Source organism: Podarcis cretensis, assembly GCF_951804945.1.
Source record: "Podarcis cretensis genome assembly, chromosome: 12".
NCBI lineage: Eukaryota > Metazoa > Chordata > Lepidosauria > Squamata > Lacertidae > Podarcis > Podarcis cretensis.
Genome location: NC_137181.1, coordinates 36,259,958 through 36,276,348, shown reverse-complemented (window position 1 = coordinate 36,276,348; position 16,391 = coordinate 36,259,958). Strand labels below are relative to the sequence as shown.

The following is a 16,391-nucleotide window of genomic DNA, read 5'->3' as shown; positions in this document are numbered from 1 at the left end:
AATACTGCAATGTGCATTTGAATAGGAAGACTTTGCACAACGATAAAATATGCAACAAATAAATGAATAAAGCTAAAGAAATGACAAGTCTAGAGAAGATTGTATTAAACTTATTGTCTTCTAACCTGCCACCAGTTTGGGTCTTCACGATTCACAATTTGAAGAATTTCTCCTTTAGAAAACTTGAGCCCTGCTTCTTTGCATGGAATCAGGTTGTCGTTATATGGATTATAATCGAAGTGACACTTAACAAATACCTGTAACGAATAATGAAAGGGCTTAGCAAGTTCACATGGTGCTTTCTGCTTAACTCTAGACAATGCACATTTTTAAGAAGACAATTAAGTTTCTAGCAAGTATAAAAGCAGTTAGCACAAATGGGCACAAATTACTGACATTGGTCTGCATTTCACATCACACTTAGCCCGACCATGGCTAATCATGGCTTAGCCCAAATGAGTAAGCGTGTGGGCTCCCAGAGAGCAGAACACAGCCAGCTTGGTCTTCCCTGGTTGTTTTGTTGTTGTGCTTTGCTAAGCCATTGTTTTGCTGAACTTGTTGTCTGAACCCAGACTTGCGCTTTAGCTCATTCCAGGCGAATCACAAGCTGTACACCATAGGGTAAACAGTGGTTAAAGATTGTGGCTTGTCTAGAGAGAGCTGGCGCACAAGCTTGGGCTCAAACACATTAAGCCGAACCATGAACTTGTCTTAGCAAAGCACATTAATGAAACTGGAGAGCAGCACAGCAGCTACAATTTCCCCTCTGAGTGCCCACACATTCACTCATGCACATTTGACTTGTGTGATGTATAAATGAGGGCATTAAACTTAGTGGCTGCATAAACTATGTTTTAAGTGTTAAAAATATTTCCCAAACATTACCTAACAATAATCATAGGAGGTGAGAGCAATGCTTAATTTTTAATTAAGAAGGGTGCACTACTGAAACTTGTGTGGCGATCCCTGCTATCTATCGTGAAAAGAAACCTGCTCCTTAGTTCCAAGTGCAGAAAGGCTGCAGTTGACCAATGGAATGAGGGAATGTACTCTTTACATGCTCAGCTAATATGGCTTCCTTGCTCCTCCTACCACAACCACCTCAGCTATCAATGGAATAGTAAGCCTTAAGAGACTTCTTTTTGAATGCATTTAAAGTTTAAATTTATGTGGTGTGCTTTATTCCAGTTTTTCTGCAGGTCAACAGAGCATATATGGGTGGTTCTATACTTTATGCCGCATATTGCTTTTTATATATATATAAAATGCACACTGCCAAGAGCCTTTTTGGGAGAAAATACTAGGGAAAAATCAAAACAAAAAGGTAAACACTAGTCAGATACATATTACGGAAGAATTGAGAACACTTTGAATGTCTGCCAACAATTTATATTTGATGACAAAACTAATACTTTCCAAACATTTCATCAGTATAGTTTGTTCTGTGCTTTTCAAAGAAATATATCCCTTTTGACATAACAAATTGATCCAGCAAATCCTTCTTCTGTAAAGATGGGCTCACTTCTTATGCAATGAGGTTTTCTTTTCTACTCTGCATATTTGAGAACTGGATCAGAGCCCAGCTAGCCAAATGTAGCTTCACAACATGTTAGTACTGTGTAGACTTAATATTTTTCATAAACTTTTTAAATATAGAAAATTGTAATCTTGAGGGGAAACAAAATGCTAACCTAAGAATTTATAAAAGACTAAATGTAGCTCATTTTTTGTTTTAACTATAAACTGCATATAGTTTAAGCATATGTTGGACACAAAGGTATCAAAGTAAATGATATACTTTTTCTCATTTAAGAGGAATTCACAAAAACAGAACTCCTTCAGGAAAGTAATGTAAAACCCTTTTGTAGACCGTAAAGAGCAGCTTCAGAGGTGATCTCCTGCTCTGTTGATACACTGACAAGTTGTGGCAACATATGTATTCTAAGTGAAAGAAAACCTCGTGCAATTATGTGAGATTATAATCTAACAAGAGAGTCATATTAATCCTGCATAGTATACACTCTACATAAGGATTTTATATTCCATCAAGTGGCCATTGGTGATCCACTGACTGTAGACAACTGATTACTATAGTTATGAGAATATCTATATACACATACATACACACACACACACACACGAACACAAATATAAAGAAAAAATAAAACATATAACCAAATTTATCCCTTGCAATAGTTGATTTAATTAACATTAGAGTAAATGAAAGGAAACAAATGAAGTCCCTTCAAGTGAAACATAATACTACTCACCTGTTGGGGAATAATATTATCTCTGTAGCTAGGAAGAATCTTCAGAGTGACACTTCCACTAATACTTTTCAGAAGTTCTTGCAACTCTTTTGGATTGTTTCCAACTTCATGACCATTAACCTCTTTAATAATATCACCCACATGTAGAAGACCTTGTCGATCTATCATTCCTCCATGAAGGATTCTTGCAATTACCAGATCGTTATTCTCCACCCTAAATGTCACACCCTAAATGAACAGTGGAAGGGCATCAGAGCTTAGCTCTACAACATATATCCACATTTTAAAACTAGACTCTTAAGACTGTGATTGCGTATCACAAGAGAGTTGTTAAAACTTTTATGTTCCTGAAATCCAAAAATCGAAAAGTACTTCAAATAAGGAACTGACTAACAAAAATCTATTTGTCAGGCTTTCAGCTAACTGACAGCAATGATTCCAGACAATTCTGAGTTCATTAAGGTTTATTCCATGGTGTAGGTAGCAAGAATGTATGCTACCCAGTTAACATATATAAAATCAAGTTTGCAGTTACCGAGGCCCCTGAGGAGTTTCTGGTAAATGGCATTATTTTACCCAACACAACTAAAGGTTTGAACAGCTCTTGAAAACTCTGAACTACTCAGATGCACTTGTTTTCCCTTCCCTACTTCTGTTCCACCTTAGGCTATAGCTTCAGTTGAGACTGCATTTATCTTCTTACCACATAGGTTAAGAGAAGCAAGAAAGTCAATACACACAGACATGTCAAATATTCCTCCCCTCTGTATGTAGGGAAGGTGGGAAAACAGAATGTTCTTTCATAATTTACTTACCAGTGGCTCCCCTGCTCTTTTGTGAATGCCAAGTATACGGATGGCATCCACGGGCACTATCTGATTGTTCACTGAAGAATTATTGATTTCTGGGCTAGAGGGAGGAGATTCATAACATTTTGATGCCACAATATCATGGGCTTCCAAGAGTGACTGCAAAAAACAAAACAAACAAACATACATACATACATATGTAATGGAGTGTAGCAGTCTAGTTACTAAAGTGGCATTTGTTTCTATCTAAGTGATAATTGCCCCAACAGTCAGAAAAGGAGAAATGTGATAACTCCTCAACACTTCTGTGAACAAGTGGACACTGCAAAATTTCATAAGCTCAATTCACATGTCAAAAGAGCAAGACAGTAAGCTTCTAGTTAATCATTTTTTACTAGTTTTCATTTTAAGGTAATTCTTCCTATGCATGTTCTGCAATTTAGAAAGTGGTGCTTAAATCTCATTTAAACTAGAGCAACAAATTGTTTAAGATTAACAGAGGTTTCTTCCACTTCAGCAGGGCGCAAAGCATAACTAACTCTCTGGATAAAGGACACAGTGTTTTATCTTTAATTAGATGAAAATTGATTTTGATACATTATAGTAAGTGAACAAAAGTATTTTTTATTGTTAAGAATGAAGTAATCTTACCAAAAAGTGTGGCTCCTTCAGTATACCAACCAACTCTGCAATGTTTTCATCTTTGTTTATTAATGGACTGATGTCTTCAAGAATCTCATTTACCAATTCCAGATTGTTGTCACTGACAGCCTCAAGCTTAGAATCTTCCAGTCGTTCATGAGCCTGTGAAGATTGGAAAATAGGCCTTAGATTGACTGGAAAATTTTTGATTAACAACTCTGCTTCTCCAACTGTATTGCCTCTGGTTGCTTGTTCAGATAGTCTAGCATACAACTCTATCTTCTGAATAGTTATTTGGTTCCCCTACCTCTAGCAATACAAGCAAGATACTATGGCTTGCATACAGCTCTGTATCTAAGCCACAGAAACAAGGTTAGCAGGTTTTTCCCTCACCTTGGCAACTGTTATGGTGACTAGTGTTCACTTAATTCTGTGCACCATCACCATACATGCGAAAATGATTTCTTAAAGCATAAATAGGCCAACAAAGTTGGCAGCTGTGGGTGATATATGGTTAGTGAAAGCACCTTTTACCCAAAATCACAGAAGTGTAGAGGTGGAAGGGACCCTGAGGATCATCTAGTCCAACCCTCTGCAATGCAGGAATGTGCAGCTGTCTCATCTGGGGATTGAACCTGAGATCTTGGTGTTATCAGCACCATGCTCTACCCAACTGAGCTATCATAAATCCTCATTGGGAAGGGTTTTCTCTGGCCTTCCTGAATTGTGATGTGCTGCTTTGTATATGTTTTGCTCACTGATCTATTTATGACACTTTATTACTTTAGTCTGCTCTTCATTGCTATGAGTGCCTTTGAGCTAAAAAAACAGCATACAAATAAATTGTAATCACAATCCTTGAGATCTTGATGCAAGGAAAGTGTTGCTAACAAAGTGTAATTTGGATATCCAGATTTCCAGCATATACACATTTTATCTTTAAAAGTCTGTTAACAGTGCATTCAATAATTCTGATATGGAAACTTTAAACTCATATATTTAGTTTTTCTCTTTAAGCAGCCATCAGATTCTTTACTCGATTCATTTTTTTGGCACAAGTATAGATTTATCCTCAACTATTGTAAGTTTTAGAAAAACAGGTCAGCGTTCCTTTACTGAAATTATGTATACAATTTTGTAATCCTAACTGTCTATAATATGGGAAACTGCCTTAAGGAATAGTTGCCAGTGAACTCGGAGTCACCAGAAACATATCTAGAGTGTCTGTGGGAAGAGTAGAACACCGGGTTGAAAGGAGCAGACAAAATCCCCTTGAAATGCTCAGGCCTTTCAAAAGGCTTATAATTATAATTCATTTTGTTTCTATATCACTTTGTATTATTAAGGAAAAATAATTTGAAATCGGTTTTCAACACATTAAAATATTAAATACTACAATCCAGTTCTAAAACATTACAGTCCCCTTTCTATGCTGGTTAACATCACTTTGTACACAGGGACCTGAAGCATATTCAGCTGTGAGTGTGAGGCAAGTTCTTCACACTCATTGCCCTGCAGAATCTTGTTAGTGATACCAAGAGGGTAATAATAATAATAATTTTTATTTACATCCCACCCTCCCTAGCCGAAGCCGGGCTCAGGGCGGCTAACAACAATAAAACAGTACAACATTCTAAAATGTTATATTATAGACACAGAAATCTAGACCCCACTGCACACATGATAAAGTCCAGCAACTCTCCCTATACTGAGCTCTTTCCAGCCCCACCTTCATGCTAAATTCTGAAGTTAATAATAATATATATATAGATATATATTTATATATATATGTAAGCAACACTGTCACCTTAGCAAGCGATCTTACAATAGGATTCTCCATAATTCCTTTCAAGAAAATAAGGTCTATTTCTTCAGCTCCTGCTGATGGAGGCAAGTCCGTAAGGTTGTCCAAAACTTGCTGCATTGCTGCTGAAAACAAAGATGAAAAGGGAGAAGTTGAACAAGAGCTCATTTTTAAAAAAGTTAGGCTTAATCAAATAAATTTAGCATGCCGATTTTTCCTTTAAAACTGTCATTAAACTATTTAAGGCCCAAGCACACTGTTTTACATCATCTGATTATCTATTTTTTAAAGAAGCATTTCAACAGTTTACATATAAGTGTGTAAAAAACTAAGTCATCATTAGTGCTTATAGCACAGTTCAAACCCAGTTACTGTGTATGTTGTTGTAAGTGGACCAATCTGTATGCTTAGAACAGAGATATAAACGACATGGTCAGTAATGCTGAACCTAAATGGATTTAATTACTGGCCCACAATTGTATTTGAAGGCACAAGTATACAATCACAGTTGCATTAAATTTTAGCTGATAAAAATCCCACCACCATTAAACAAAACATCTTAAGTTCATAATATTGAGAAAAGGAGGTATGGCGGTGTTCAGAAATAAGCCAAGAAGAAAAAGCAGCTACCCCTTTCAGAAACACAAGCAACAAGTCTGTTAAGAACACAAATCTCATTTGAGAAAATTCCAGTAGATTCTGCACTGTTGTAATCCAGTTGCCTTTATTGTATAAGATGAACAGAAGACACTCTATTAAGCCCTTTCTTCAAAAATCTATTTCTTTTTCTTGCCAGTTGTACTAAGTACAATTTTTCAGCCATATAGTACCATTCTCAAAGTGAAATGGAGTTGGGTTTTAAGGAATAGCTGCTATACCCACACTTTCTAACAAATGCATCCCATTTCTTCCTAGCAAACAAGTTCTCACTGAAAGCATGTGTAGGAGGCTAATGACAGTCACATTATGCTTTCAGAAATTCTGACAGCAACGGGGATTTTTTTCTTCAGTGGATAAACCAAGGTTGTTGCCAATCACTCTTAAGGTTTCTAAAACATAATGCAGTTGTGCTAGTTAACATAAAGATTAGGGGGAGCAACACAGGCATAGCAGAAAATTCAAGTTAATAATCCAGGCTGTTCTGGAACTTGAAGAAACAGATACTAGCACCTAGCCATCTAAAATATTTTTCCAGTTCTGCCTAAAGAAACCCAGACAACCAGTGTAAGCTGCCACCATGTTTAAACTCAAATATCTTGAAAGATGCACAGAAATTTTTCTCACATCTAATATGTCTGTGTACACCCACAGGTTTTCTACATGCTTGAGACAAATGTATAAGCTACATAGTGTTCAGTTCCAGTCTCTACACCTCAGAAAAAGGTATTATACATCTGCAAAAAGACAACCAAATGATCCAGTCCCCTATGATGAAAGATTACAATACCGGGAGCTTTTTATTTTAGAAAACAATAAAAAGGAAGGGGGAAGGACATGACAGACGTGTGTAAAATTATGCATGGTGTGAACAAAAACAGACATACTAGAACAGCGGCCATCCAGTGAAGCTGAATATTGCAAGGACAGTTCAGGACAGTCAAAAGAAAGTACTTCTTCACAGGGCAAACAGTTAAAATTGTCTCTCAATGGCTATGTTTCACCAAGTAACTGAAGTTACCATTGTCTTAGGGAATAATGTGGTAGGGACAAATGATGTTTGTATAATACCTATTACTGGAACCAATTTGTATAATAATTGAGAATATACTGGGGGGGGGGGCGGACAAAAAATTCTACTTCACTAAACCCAAGGCTCACATCCTAATCAATATATATAGTAGCTCCTGAAAATTTATATTGTGCCAATTGTACAAAACACAGTCAGTCTTGCTGTTGTAATTTATTTGATATGGCCCATTTCAGGTACACATCTTGCAACATGAGCCCACATTATAACTATTAATTGTTATAAAAGCAAATGAATTATTATTAGAAAATGAATAATATGCTCTTTCATAAAATGTAACAAGGCTGCTTACAACATAATAGTAGCAATAAAATCAGTCTTTAATTATGTTTAATAGATACCTATAGACTGAATAAAGCATCAGTAGATACTGGTTGGTTTAAAGAAAAACTCATATTGTGAAAGCCTATCTAAACAGTTCAGTTTTTAGAAGATGTCTGAAAGTGGGCTGGAACAGCCTCCCTCAAAGAAATTTGGGAGCATGTGCATGACACCGCCTCTCTATTCCAATTATTTAATCCAAACAACCCTGTAAGGTAGAGGCAATTCTGAGAAATGAGACTGGCCCAAGATGACCCAATTAATTCCATGGCTAGAACATAACCTATTACAGTGTGACTGGCAGTGAATCACCACGGCTTCTTTCCCCAACATCCCATCCCATCTCAGGGACAGATCCACAAATTTTGCACATTCATACCACTACCACCAGGCTTGCTCATATCATGCCTCATATCCTCGCCACTCCACTGGAAGTCTGAGGAGCAACAGCTTCTCATTTCGGCTATGTCCAGTTGCTATAGCTGGAACAAGGAAGGACACCATGGTATCTCTAGAGTTATTTTGACTTTCTCTGTTGTGTGTAGATGGGCTGGCTCTTCAAAACTCATTTGCTCAACAGACATTTGTCCTTTATTTTAACACACCGTCATTTGGATCATATAAAAGAATAATTTAGTGTGTGGATAGGTCTGCAGTTTTAATGAATGTTGATTCTCTTTATTCAAAATCCAGAGATAGATGGCAACCAGCCCAATCCATTATGTTCATGTCCACCATTCTAAAAAAACAACTTCATATCAGACTTCTATCAACAGTTGTTCATATAAAACTCCACAATTAAGACTATCTCAACCATTTTCAAGCTGTGGCGGTGTATGCAACAATAATATCAGTCTTGTATAAATTATATTAATCTATACAATTAAAATGCAGTGGCCGACATTTATCTTTGTGAGGAAGCACATACTTCCTCAGCAGGATATAAATGATCCTAACAGGTTAGGTTAATGTCCATCCAGCCCAGAATGTAATATTCAACTGTGGTGGCCAGTATAATTTCTTTCTAAGGGCATGTATTACAAGAAAAGTTATATGGAACTGTAATTCACTCTAAGCTTAAGGAAGACGATGTTTTAATGGCATCTTACAAATGAGCTTCATCATACTGGTTAATAGCTATAAGTCAGGACTACCAGTTTAGATAGGTCTAATCTTTTTCTGAGCCTAGTCGTGCTACTGGCCGTGATAATATCCTTCAGCAATTAATCAATAGCTCCTTAGTACCATGCATTAAGGCCTTTTCTTTAAAGTAAACATACAAATTATACAATTCTCTTGAAACAAGTTATCTTTAAAGAAACCAATTACTTACCATCATGAATTATGCCAATCATATTCCACATGAAACACCAATTCACATTTATCAAGGTTATAAACCCTAAGCCTTTACATGTGATTGCATGTGATACTATAACGTCTAATCTGAAAGCTACACACGTCTTAGGAAAACGGCCCTGGTCTGTCTATCTCAATACTGACTGGCAGCAGCTCGTCAGGATTTCAGAGAGGAGTCTTTCCCATTCCTACCTGGATATGCCAGGAATTGAACCTGGAACTTACAGCATTCAAAACAGATGTGGTACCACTGAGGTATGGCCCTTCCCCACATATTTTAGAGGCACAGCAAAACATAGGATATTTCAAACATTCTTCATCTTAAGGTACAATGTAAAAGGTTGAAGGCAACTGTTTCTCATTTCAGGTGTTCTCTCTCTCTCTCTCTCTCTCTCTCTCTCTCTCTCACACACACACACACACACTATTACTCTACAATTTTGAAGGAAATGATACATTTTTTCCACCAAGAGTAGCTTCAATTCAATGCTTCCAGCAGAATCGTGTAAAGAACGGTGGATATATTAAAGTCTTAAATATTGTTTCATACGCATGAATTTAAGTATGGCCAATGCCATTCTTTTAAAAAAATGCTTTCCAAAATTAGGCCACTCCTTTGCTTATTCCAGGCTTGCATAGTTACCTATTCAGAATCCACAGCAGCTATGTAGTGTCAAAATTCCCAGTGCAATTCCAGGCATGCTTACTCCAAAATCCCGCTGAGTATAATGAGACTTGCTTCTAAGTAAATGTACTTAGGAATGAAGCTTTAAACAGATTACATCTTTCTATTTTCCCACCCTAGCTACAAAACTATGTTCTATATAGATTAGGACTCCATGATATTTAGAATATGCTTGCCATTAGTAATCTGCCAGTACTATTTATCATGTATGTAGTTCTCCCGAGCTGAACAGTTGTTATCACAGCCACAATTCTACATCAACTGTGACATTTATGGCTTTTGTAGGCTACTGGAGAAAACTGAACATCTGAAGGACAGAAAACAATCTTATAATTCAATGCAAGCAGTGACTCCCATCAGAAAGCGACACAGATGCGGTAGCATTATTTGTTATCTGCTAGATTTCCAATTGGGTCCCTAACTGGGTTACTACAGCTCCTACCATACAAATACAAGCCCTCAGTTTGAAAATGTCACAAATGTTAAAATGGTCTTCCAGGCTTGTTCCCACCTGCCACGCTGTTTCACAGCAGTTCCCACATTAGTGTGGCATGCAAACATGTTAATGTGCCACATCAGGTTTGACAGGCAGAAAAGCGGGCAAATAAGTTGACTGATCATATGTATACACAGAATAAATCCACAGCCAAACTTGGAGAGCAGGGATAATCTGACTTGCTCCTGGCACCCTACTATGAACATAGAGCACATGCTGTGCCAGAGTGCAAGCTGACCCTTGATCTGCATGCAAGAGTCACAGTTTATTGATCATTCAAAACCAGGGCTTCGGTCTAAGTGGCATCAACTCAAGTATTATAGTTTGATTCATTTAAGAAAGAACACAGGAAGTTGCCTTATACCAAGTTGCCACAGGCCAATCTAGTTCAGTGTTTGCACTGACTGGCATCAGCTCTCCAGGGTTTCAGACTTTGCTTTCCTATAGGTCAGCCTTTTCCAGCCCTCTGTATAGTACATGAGTGCTATTGCATTCATTTTCTGTTTGTGGGCTTCCCATAGGCATTTGGTTGGCCAATGTGGGAACAGAATACTGGACCTTTGGTCTGACCCAGCAGGTCCCTTTATGTTCTTAGTCTTGAGATGCCAGGTTGCACCTAGGACCATTTCATGCCAAGAATGTGTTCTACGACTCAGCTATATTGATTCTCCTAAAGCAGGGATTACCAACACAGTGCCTGCAGGGTCCTCTCCCCACATTATAAGCTTGAAAGAAGCATCCTATTGTAGCCAACATAGGTTATGTGTTACCCCACAACTATTTCTCTATTTTGCAATTGTACTCAAGAGGACTGGGTGAGTTAAGGTTTAGTTCCCTATATTTCAGATAATGTTACATCGTGGTTAGAGCCTCTAGTAATTTTGAAGAATATATAGCAGCTATGTGGAGATCCTAGGGATGAATATATGGATACAAACAACCACCACAGGGGTCTTTTTCCATGAAAGATGCAAAGCTGCTACTAGCTGATGCCTTTTGGGGGTTTTAGATGACTTAGTGTTTTAGATGACTCCTGCGAACATTTAATGAGTCTTCTGGCACCTTCAAGAGCAACAGATTTGTGGTAGCATAAGGTTTCATGGATTAGAGCCAACTTTGTCAGATGCATGCCATGAAGTGTTCTCAGGACACAGATGTATGTGCACACATGGGTACAAAGGGGTGTGTGTGCAAAGAGCAGAACCAAAAGGACCTGTCGTGCAAGAAAAATAATTGTCGGAGACAGAAATGATCAGCTTATACAGAATGCAAACTGGGGCCCTTCCCAAGCAAACTGCTTACTGTCTAGGGAACCCCTTATCCATGCTATCATTATGAAAGGCTCTGGAATGAAGTCTGTATGTCCAACTAAGTGTGTGTATTCCTTATCTGACACATTCACAAGCTGAGAAATTGCTAAAATTTCATGCAACATTTTAAAGTTTTCTGAATTGTCCTCCAAGGAAAAATTTAAGCCTTGCTTTCAGTGTTTAAATGGCTACTTTTACAATTTAACTTTCAGCATCTGCTTTGCCATCACCTACTGCCATAGTTTTTCTTTCCTTCTGCTTCTAAGACTATTGATTTAATGCATGCTCCAATAATACATTAAAGTGTTAAAAACTGCCTGAAGCTGTAAAAGTTTTTCTATGGCTTGTGAAATGGAAGGGGCATGATCACAGCAATAGGAGTAATCAAAGGGCTATAGGCGATTTCTATCGCTATATAGCTGCATGTATAAAATGAAAGGACCGCAGAAGTAGGCTGCACTGCTACCAGAACTCTACCTTTAGTCACTTGAAGCCAAATCTACTGAAAGTTGCTAAAAAGATATCAAAGCTGTACCACTATCCCAAAAGAAATCTAACACGGCACCAAGTTCAGTAAGTTCTAAATAATTCAATAAACATTACTAGAAAAATATTAGTTTGCACTCTGGTTGCACGTGTGCCTTATTAGCAACTGATATGGAGCACACAATTACAGTGACAGGAGGGGAAATAAAGCTACATCCGGGCATCTTGAGTGATTTTGCTCTCATGATAAAGAGCCTAAATAACAAAGATTGAGAATCCCAAGGATACAGCATATAAAGAAGCTTATTATGGATGGAAAACAAGGAGAAGGAAGAGAACACACAATGACAATGGAAGCCATGTCCTGTTTCTGACTTTAATTATGCTGGTTGGGTTGGTGGAGTCACTGATTATGCAGTAAGATTCAGACCTATTGAAAATCCATGCTGATAAACACAGAGAAGATCTGAGCTGCAAAAAGCCTATAGTTACAGCGGAAAATAAAGGAAATGAAATATTACAGTGCCTGAAAAGGAGCATCAGCCTCAAGAGTTTCAATTCTAGTAATAAGAGCACTGACAGATTGACACTTGACTGATTCCTCCCAGAAGCTTTACAAACCATGATGCAGTTCACACAGAAGTCTTTCCTCCCTAAAGCAAACATAAGACTCAGTGGTAGCCAAGATGCAGGGACACTGTGACCTGTGCCACTAATATCCCAGTTAGGTAGTCCAGAAAGATAAGATACTGATAGGTTAAAAAAGAAAAAAGATAATAGGGTCATGTTCCTCCTGCCCATCCCCTAGCACTGATAATCTGCAAGGGCAACTAAGGCAATTTCAGTTTCAAAGTAAGTCCAAAAACCAGATTTCAAGATCTAAATGAGTTTCCTCACAAAACCTGGAGCGGGCTTTTCACCACTTAAAATACACTCTTCCAATGCTAAACCTAAAACACTGAACAATAAAGCTTCCTATTAGGGCAGAGGAAATGCGTCATCTATTACTAAGAATCACCCTTGTTCAATTCACCTGATCCTGTATTAACATTCAGTTACTCAGTTACTTATGCTAATTGCTTTACTAGTGAATTGTATGCCACTTCCAAGACCCACATGCCAAATTGGTTCTTGTTGAAAACACCAATAATGTTCTAAAATCCATTTGAATATTATCCAGAAGATTGTAAACCCTTTGTTAGGAATGATAGTGAATCTTTTGCCAAAAATTATGCAGCTCATCAAGAATAAATCAAGGTATAAGAAAGATTGCATCAATGTATTCAAGTCTAATTTCAGCACCCTGCCAAAAAACCTTTGAACACTGTATTGTTTTTAATTGATACTTTCTAACCACACTTATTATAGTTGCATAGTCAGAAGACTGTACAAGAAGACAAATTTATTTTAATCTTAGCTACAAAAGTACCTATGCAGGAAACAATTCTCTGTATATATATAAAGGTAAAGGTAAAGGTACCCCTGCCTGTACGGGCCAGTCTTGACAGACTCTGGGGTTGTGCACCCATCTCACTTAAGAGGCCAGGGGCCAGCGCTGTCCGGAGACACTTCTGGGTCACGTGGCCAGCGTGACATCGCTGCTCTGGCGAGCCAGAGCCGCACACGGAAACGCCGTTTACCTTCCCGCTAGTAAGCGGTCCCTATTTATCAACTTGCACCCGGGGGTGCTTTCGAACTGCTAGGTTGGCAGGCGCTGGGACCGAGCAGCGGGAGCGCACCCCGCAGCGGGGATTCGAACCGCCGACCTTTCGATCGGCAAGCCCTAGGCGCTGAGGCTTTTACCCACAGCGCCACCCGCGTCCCTCTGTGTGTGTGTGTATATATATATATATATATATATATATATATATATATATATAAATATATATTAATGGCCAGGCTTTCTAATTTAACAGCCAAACCTTTAACAATATTCCTGCTTCTGTTGTGTGTGACTAAGTAACTGCTAATGTCTGAAGGAAAAGATGGGTCCAACCAAAAATGTGACTACAATCTTTCAGATGAGCAGCACAACAGATTTTCAATCTGTACAGATGTAAGTGGTATGTCATCATCAGTGGCTAAACTTGGATGTCTAAAAACTTGGCTATCTCCATCCTTTTTCAGGGGCAAAACTTTTTTCCTTCCAAATTTCAAACTGAGAGCTGCAAATGCATGTGCTATTTTGATTATTATTAAAGAAATTTTATTGGAAAGAACAATAGCAGTGCTTGCTTCCAAGAGACTGACAACTGAGGAAGTGAACATACTAAAGAAAGTTGAAGTGCTTCTGAAAAGAAAGACATTTTGACAATTTTTCAATGAATCCACATTCCTTTAAAATTAATTTTCTCATCTCAATCTACCACTGTAAGTAGTGGGGTTCATGTCTTTTGTTGTCTCAGTATCATACATAATGGGACACCAGACATGAGTATTTAAAAACAAAACAAAACATGCTATTTCTTGTATTTAGCCACATCAATTAACTTACAATCGTCAAAAACTGCTGATGAGGGAAGTGGTCTAAAGTTTACTCTATAAATCAAACGGGGCTTTTTCAGTATTAAAATGTGATTACAGTCATACCCCGGGTTACAGAGGCTTCAGGTTGCGTTTTTTCGGGTTACAGACTCACCAAAACCTGGAAGTACCGGAATGGGTTACTTCCTGGTTTCTGCAGTCATGCATGCACAGAAGCACTAAATCACACTTTGCGCATGCGCAGAAGCGCTGAATCACAACCTGTGTGTGCGCAGATACGCTGCTGTGGGTTGTGAATGCTGTGGGTTGCGAACGTGCATCCCGCATGGATCATGTTTGCAACCCGAGCATCCACTGTAAAGCTTCCCTGTGCTGGAAAACAGATATCCACATTTAGTTTGTTAAAACAATTATCTGAAAGGCAGATTAGAGTGTGTCAAACAATTTGTGCATTTAATTTGTATCAAACTCAGATTTCTCAGGTGGTGGGAAACAGCCAGCCTTGTATAGCTGGCATAGTCATCAGTTTAGCTGTAGGAATCCCAAAAATGAACCACTGTTCAGCTAAGAAGCTCAATTAATACTCTGGACAAGTCTGGCTTAAACACAGTTGTAAGCTCCTCAGAGGAAAGAATCCAGCAAGAGCTATAGCTGAAGCTTGTGTCATCCAACATAGGATGGCTTTTCTGCCAAACCCTGCCTACACAGGTTGATGAAAGTGTGTCATGTGGCAACTGTTGACTGAGCTACTATGTAAGACTGATTAGCAGCATCCTGTTTTGTGTTAGTTCAGTCTTAAATATTTTCATATTTCTTGTCTAATTACATTCCAAACAATCTAAAGCTGCATTCCTAACCCCAATTACCTGGTAGCCTCATTAACTCAATAGGACTTCCGAGTAAACAATGTCATTCATACAAAGCCATTAAATAAGTAGGAGCACTTGGTTGATTTCCTAGTTCTGTTCCAGGCTTTCTGCCTTCACTCTAGCAGTTAAGTCTGCTTGCTTAAATCACTTGCTTTTCAAGCATCTTCTAGAAACTGGTGTCTTACTCACTCATACTTGTGGGGCAGCTTGTAACCTAGACCAATTTTTTGACAAGAGTACCTGATGTAGTTGAGGTCTGAACAATGAGCACACACCACACAAATGCAAACATTTATTGTACCTTCAAATGGTTTGGGCTCTCATTTCCAGAACCAGGCAGAAGTAAAATACATGGCTGCCCAGACCCCATTAACCAAGAAAATTATGTGAATGAACTGAGAAAAGGGGGTTAAGGGGATTATGCCAAGGGCTCAGAGAAGATGATATTATGGTCATATTTCAAAAGGGAAGTATGCTAGTGTAGAAGAAGAAAGTTAAGGGAACTTCAGAGGCTGGGTCATTTGGAACAGGAGAAGGAGACAATTTTGTATCATAAACAGAAAGATCTGGCTACAATCTTCTAACCAATTCAGTCATATGGTTATAGTGAACTGAAATGGAACAAATCAGAAATGCTACACAAACAAGAGAAAAACTTAACACATTCATATGGCAACTCATGATAGGCACAAATAGAAAGTCAACCAAACCAGAAATAACTCAAATAGTAACGAGAATCTGCTAACAGTCCAATCCTAATAATGTTTGCTCAGAAATATTTCAATGGTACTTACTTCAAAAGAAGCAAGTAAGTTTAGGATTGCAGCTTAAGTCTCCTAGCAACAACAATAATACTATTTAGTTCAACATGTATGTGAGCAGGGTATCAGTCATTCAATTTCAAGGAGAACAGCACCAGAAAGAAAGAGAATTGGATAAAAAAAAAACCTAAATACACACAGTTGAGAATCAGATTACTGCAGAGAGCATGGGAATTACTAAAGGATTAAATAGGAGGCCCTTCTTCATGTGTCTTCTCCATGAGAGGTGTGGAGGTGGCAATGCGAAAAAAGGCCTTTTCTGCAGTGGCTTTCCATTTGTGGAATGCTCTC

General features: G+C 38.2%; 1 protein-coding gene across 10 annotated transcripts in view; it reads right to left on the bottom strand.

Moving 5' to 3' along the window:
* The window catches only part of PALS2 (protein associated with LIN7 2, MAGUK p55 family member), a 40,602-nt gene that overhangs the window by 17,256 nt on the left and 6,955 nt on the right, over nt 1-16,391 (bottom strand). For 4 of the 10 annotated variants that reach the window (XM_079948017.1, XM_079948024.1, XM_079948019.1 and 1 more), the window contains 5 exons: nt 5,529-5,650; nt 3,731-3,883; nt 3,086-3,238; nt 2,271-2,498; nt 126-257 (listed from right to left, as the gene is read on the bottom strand). In XM_079948017.1, the coding sequence (XP_079804143.1) occupies nt 126-257; nt 2,271-2,498; nt 3,086-3,238; nt 3,731-3,883; nt 5,529-5,645 (783 nt within the window). In that variant the 5' untranslated portion in view covers nt 5,646-5,650. Of the gene's footprint in view, nt 1-125; nt 258-2,270; nt 2,499-3,085; nt 3,239-3,730; nt 3,884-5,528; nt 5,651-16,073; nt 16,095-16,391 lie in introns of those variants that run through there. The other 6 variants (XM_079948020.1, XM_079948021.1, XM_079948023.1 and 3 more) reach the window with 4 other exon arrangements.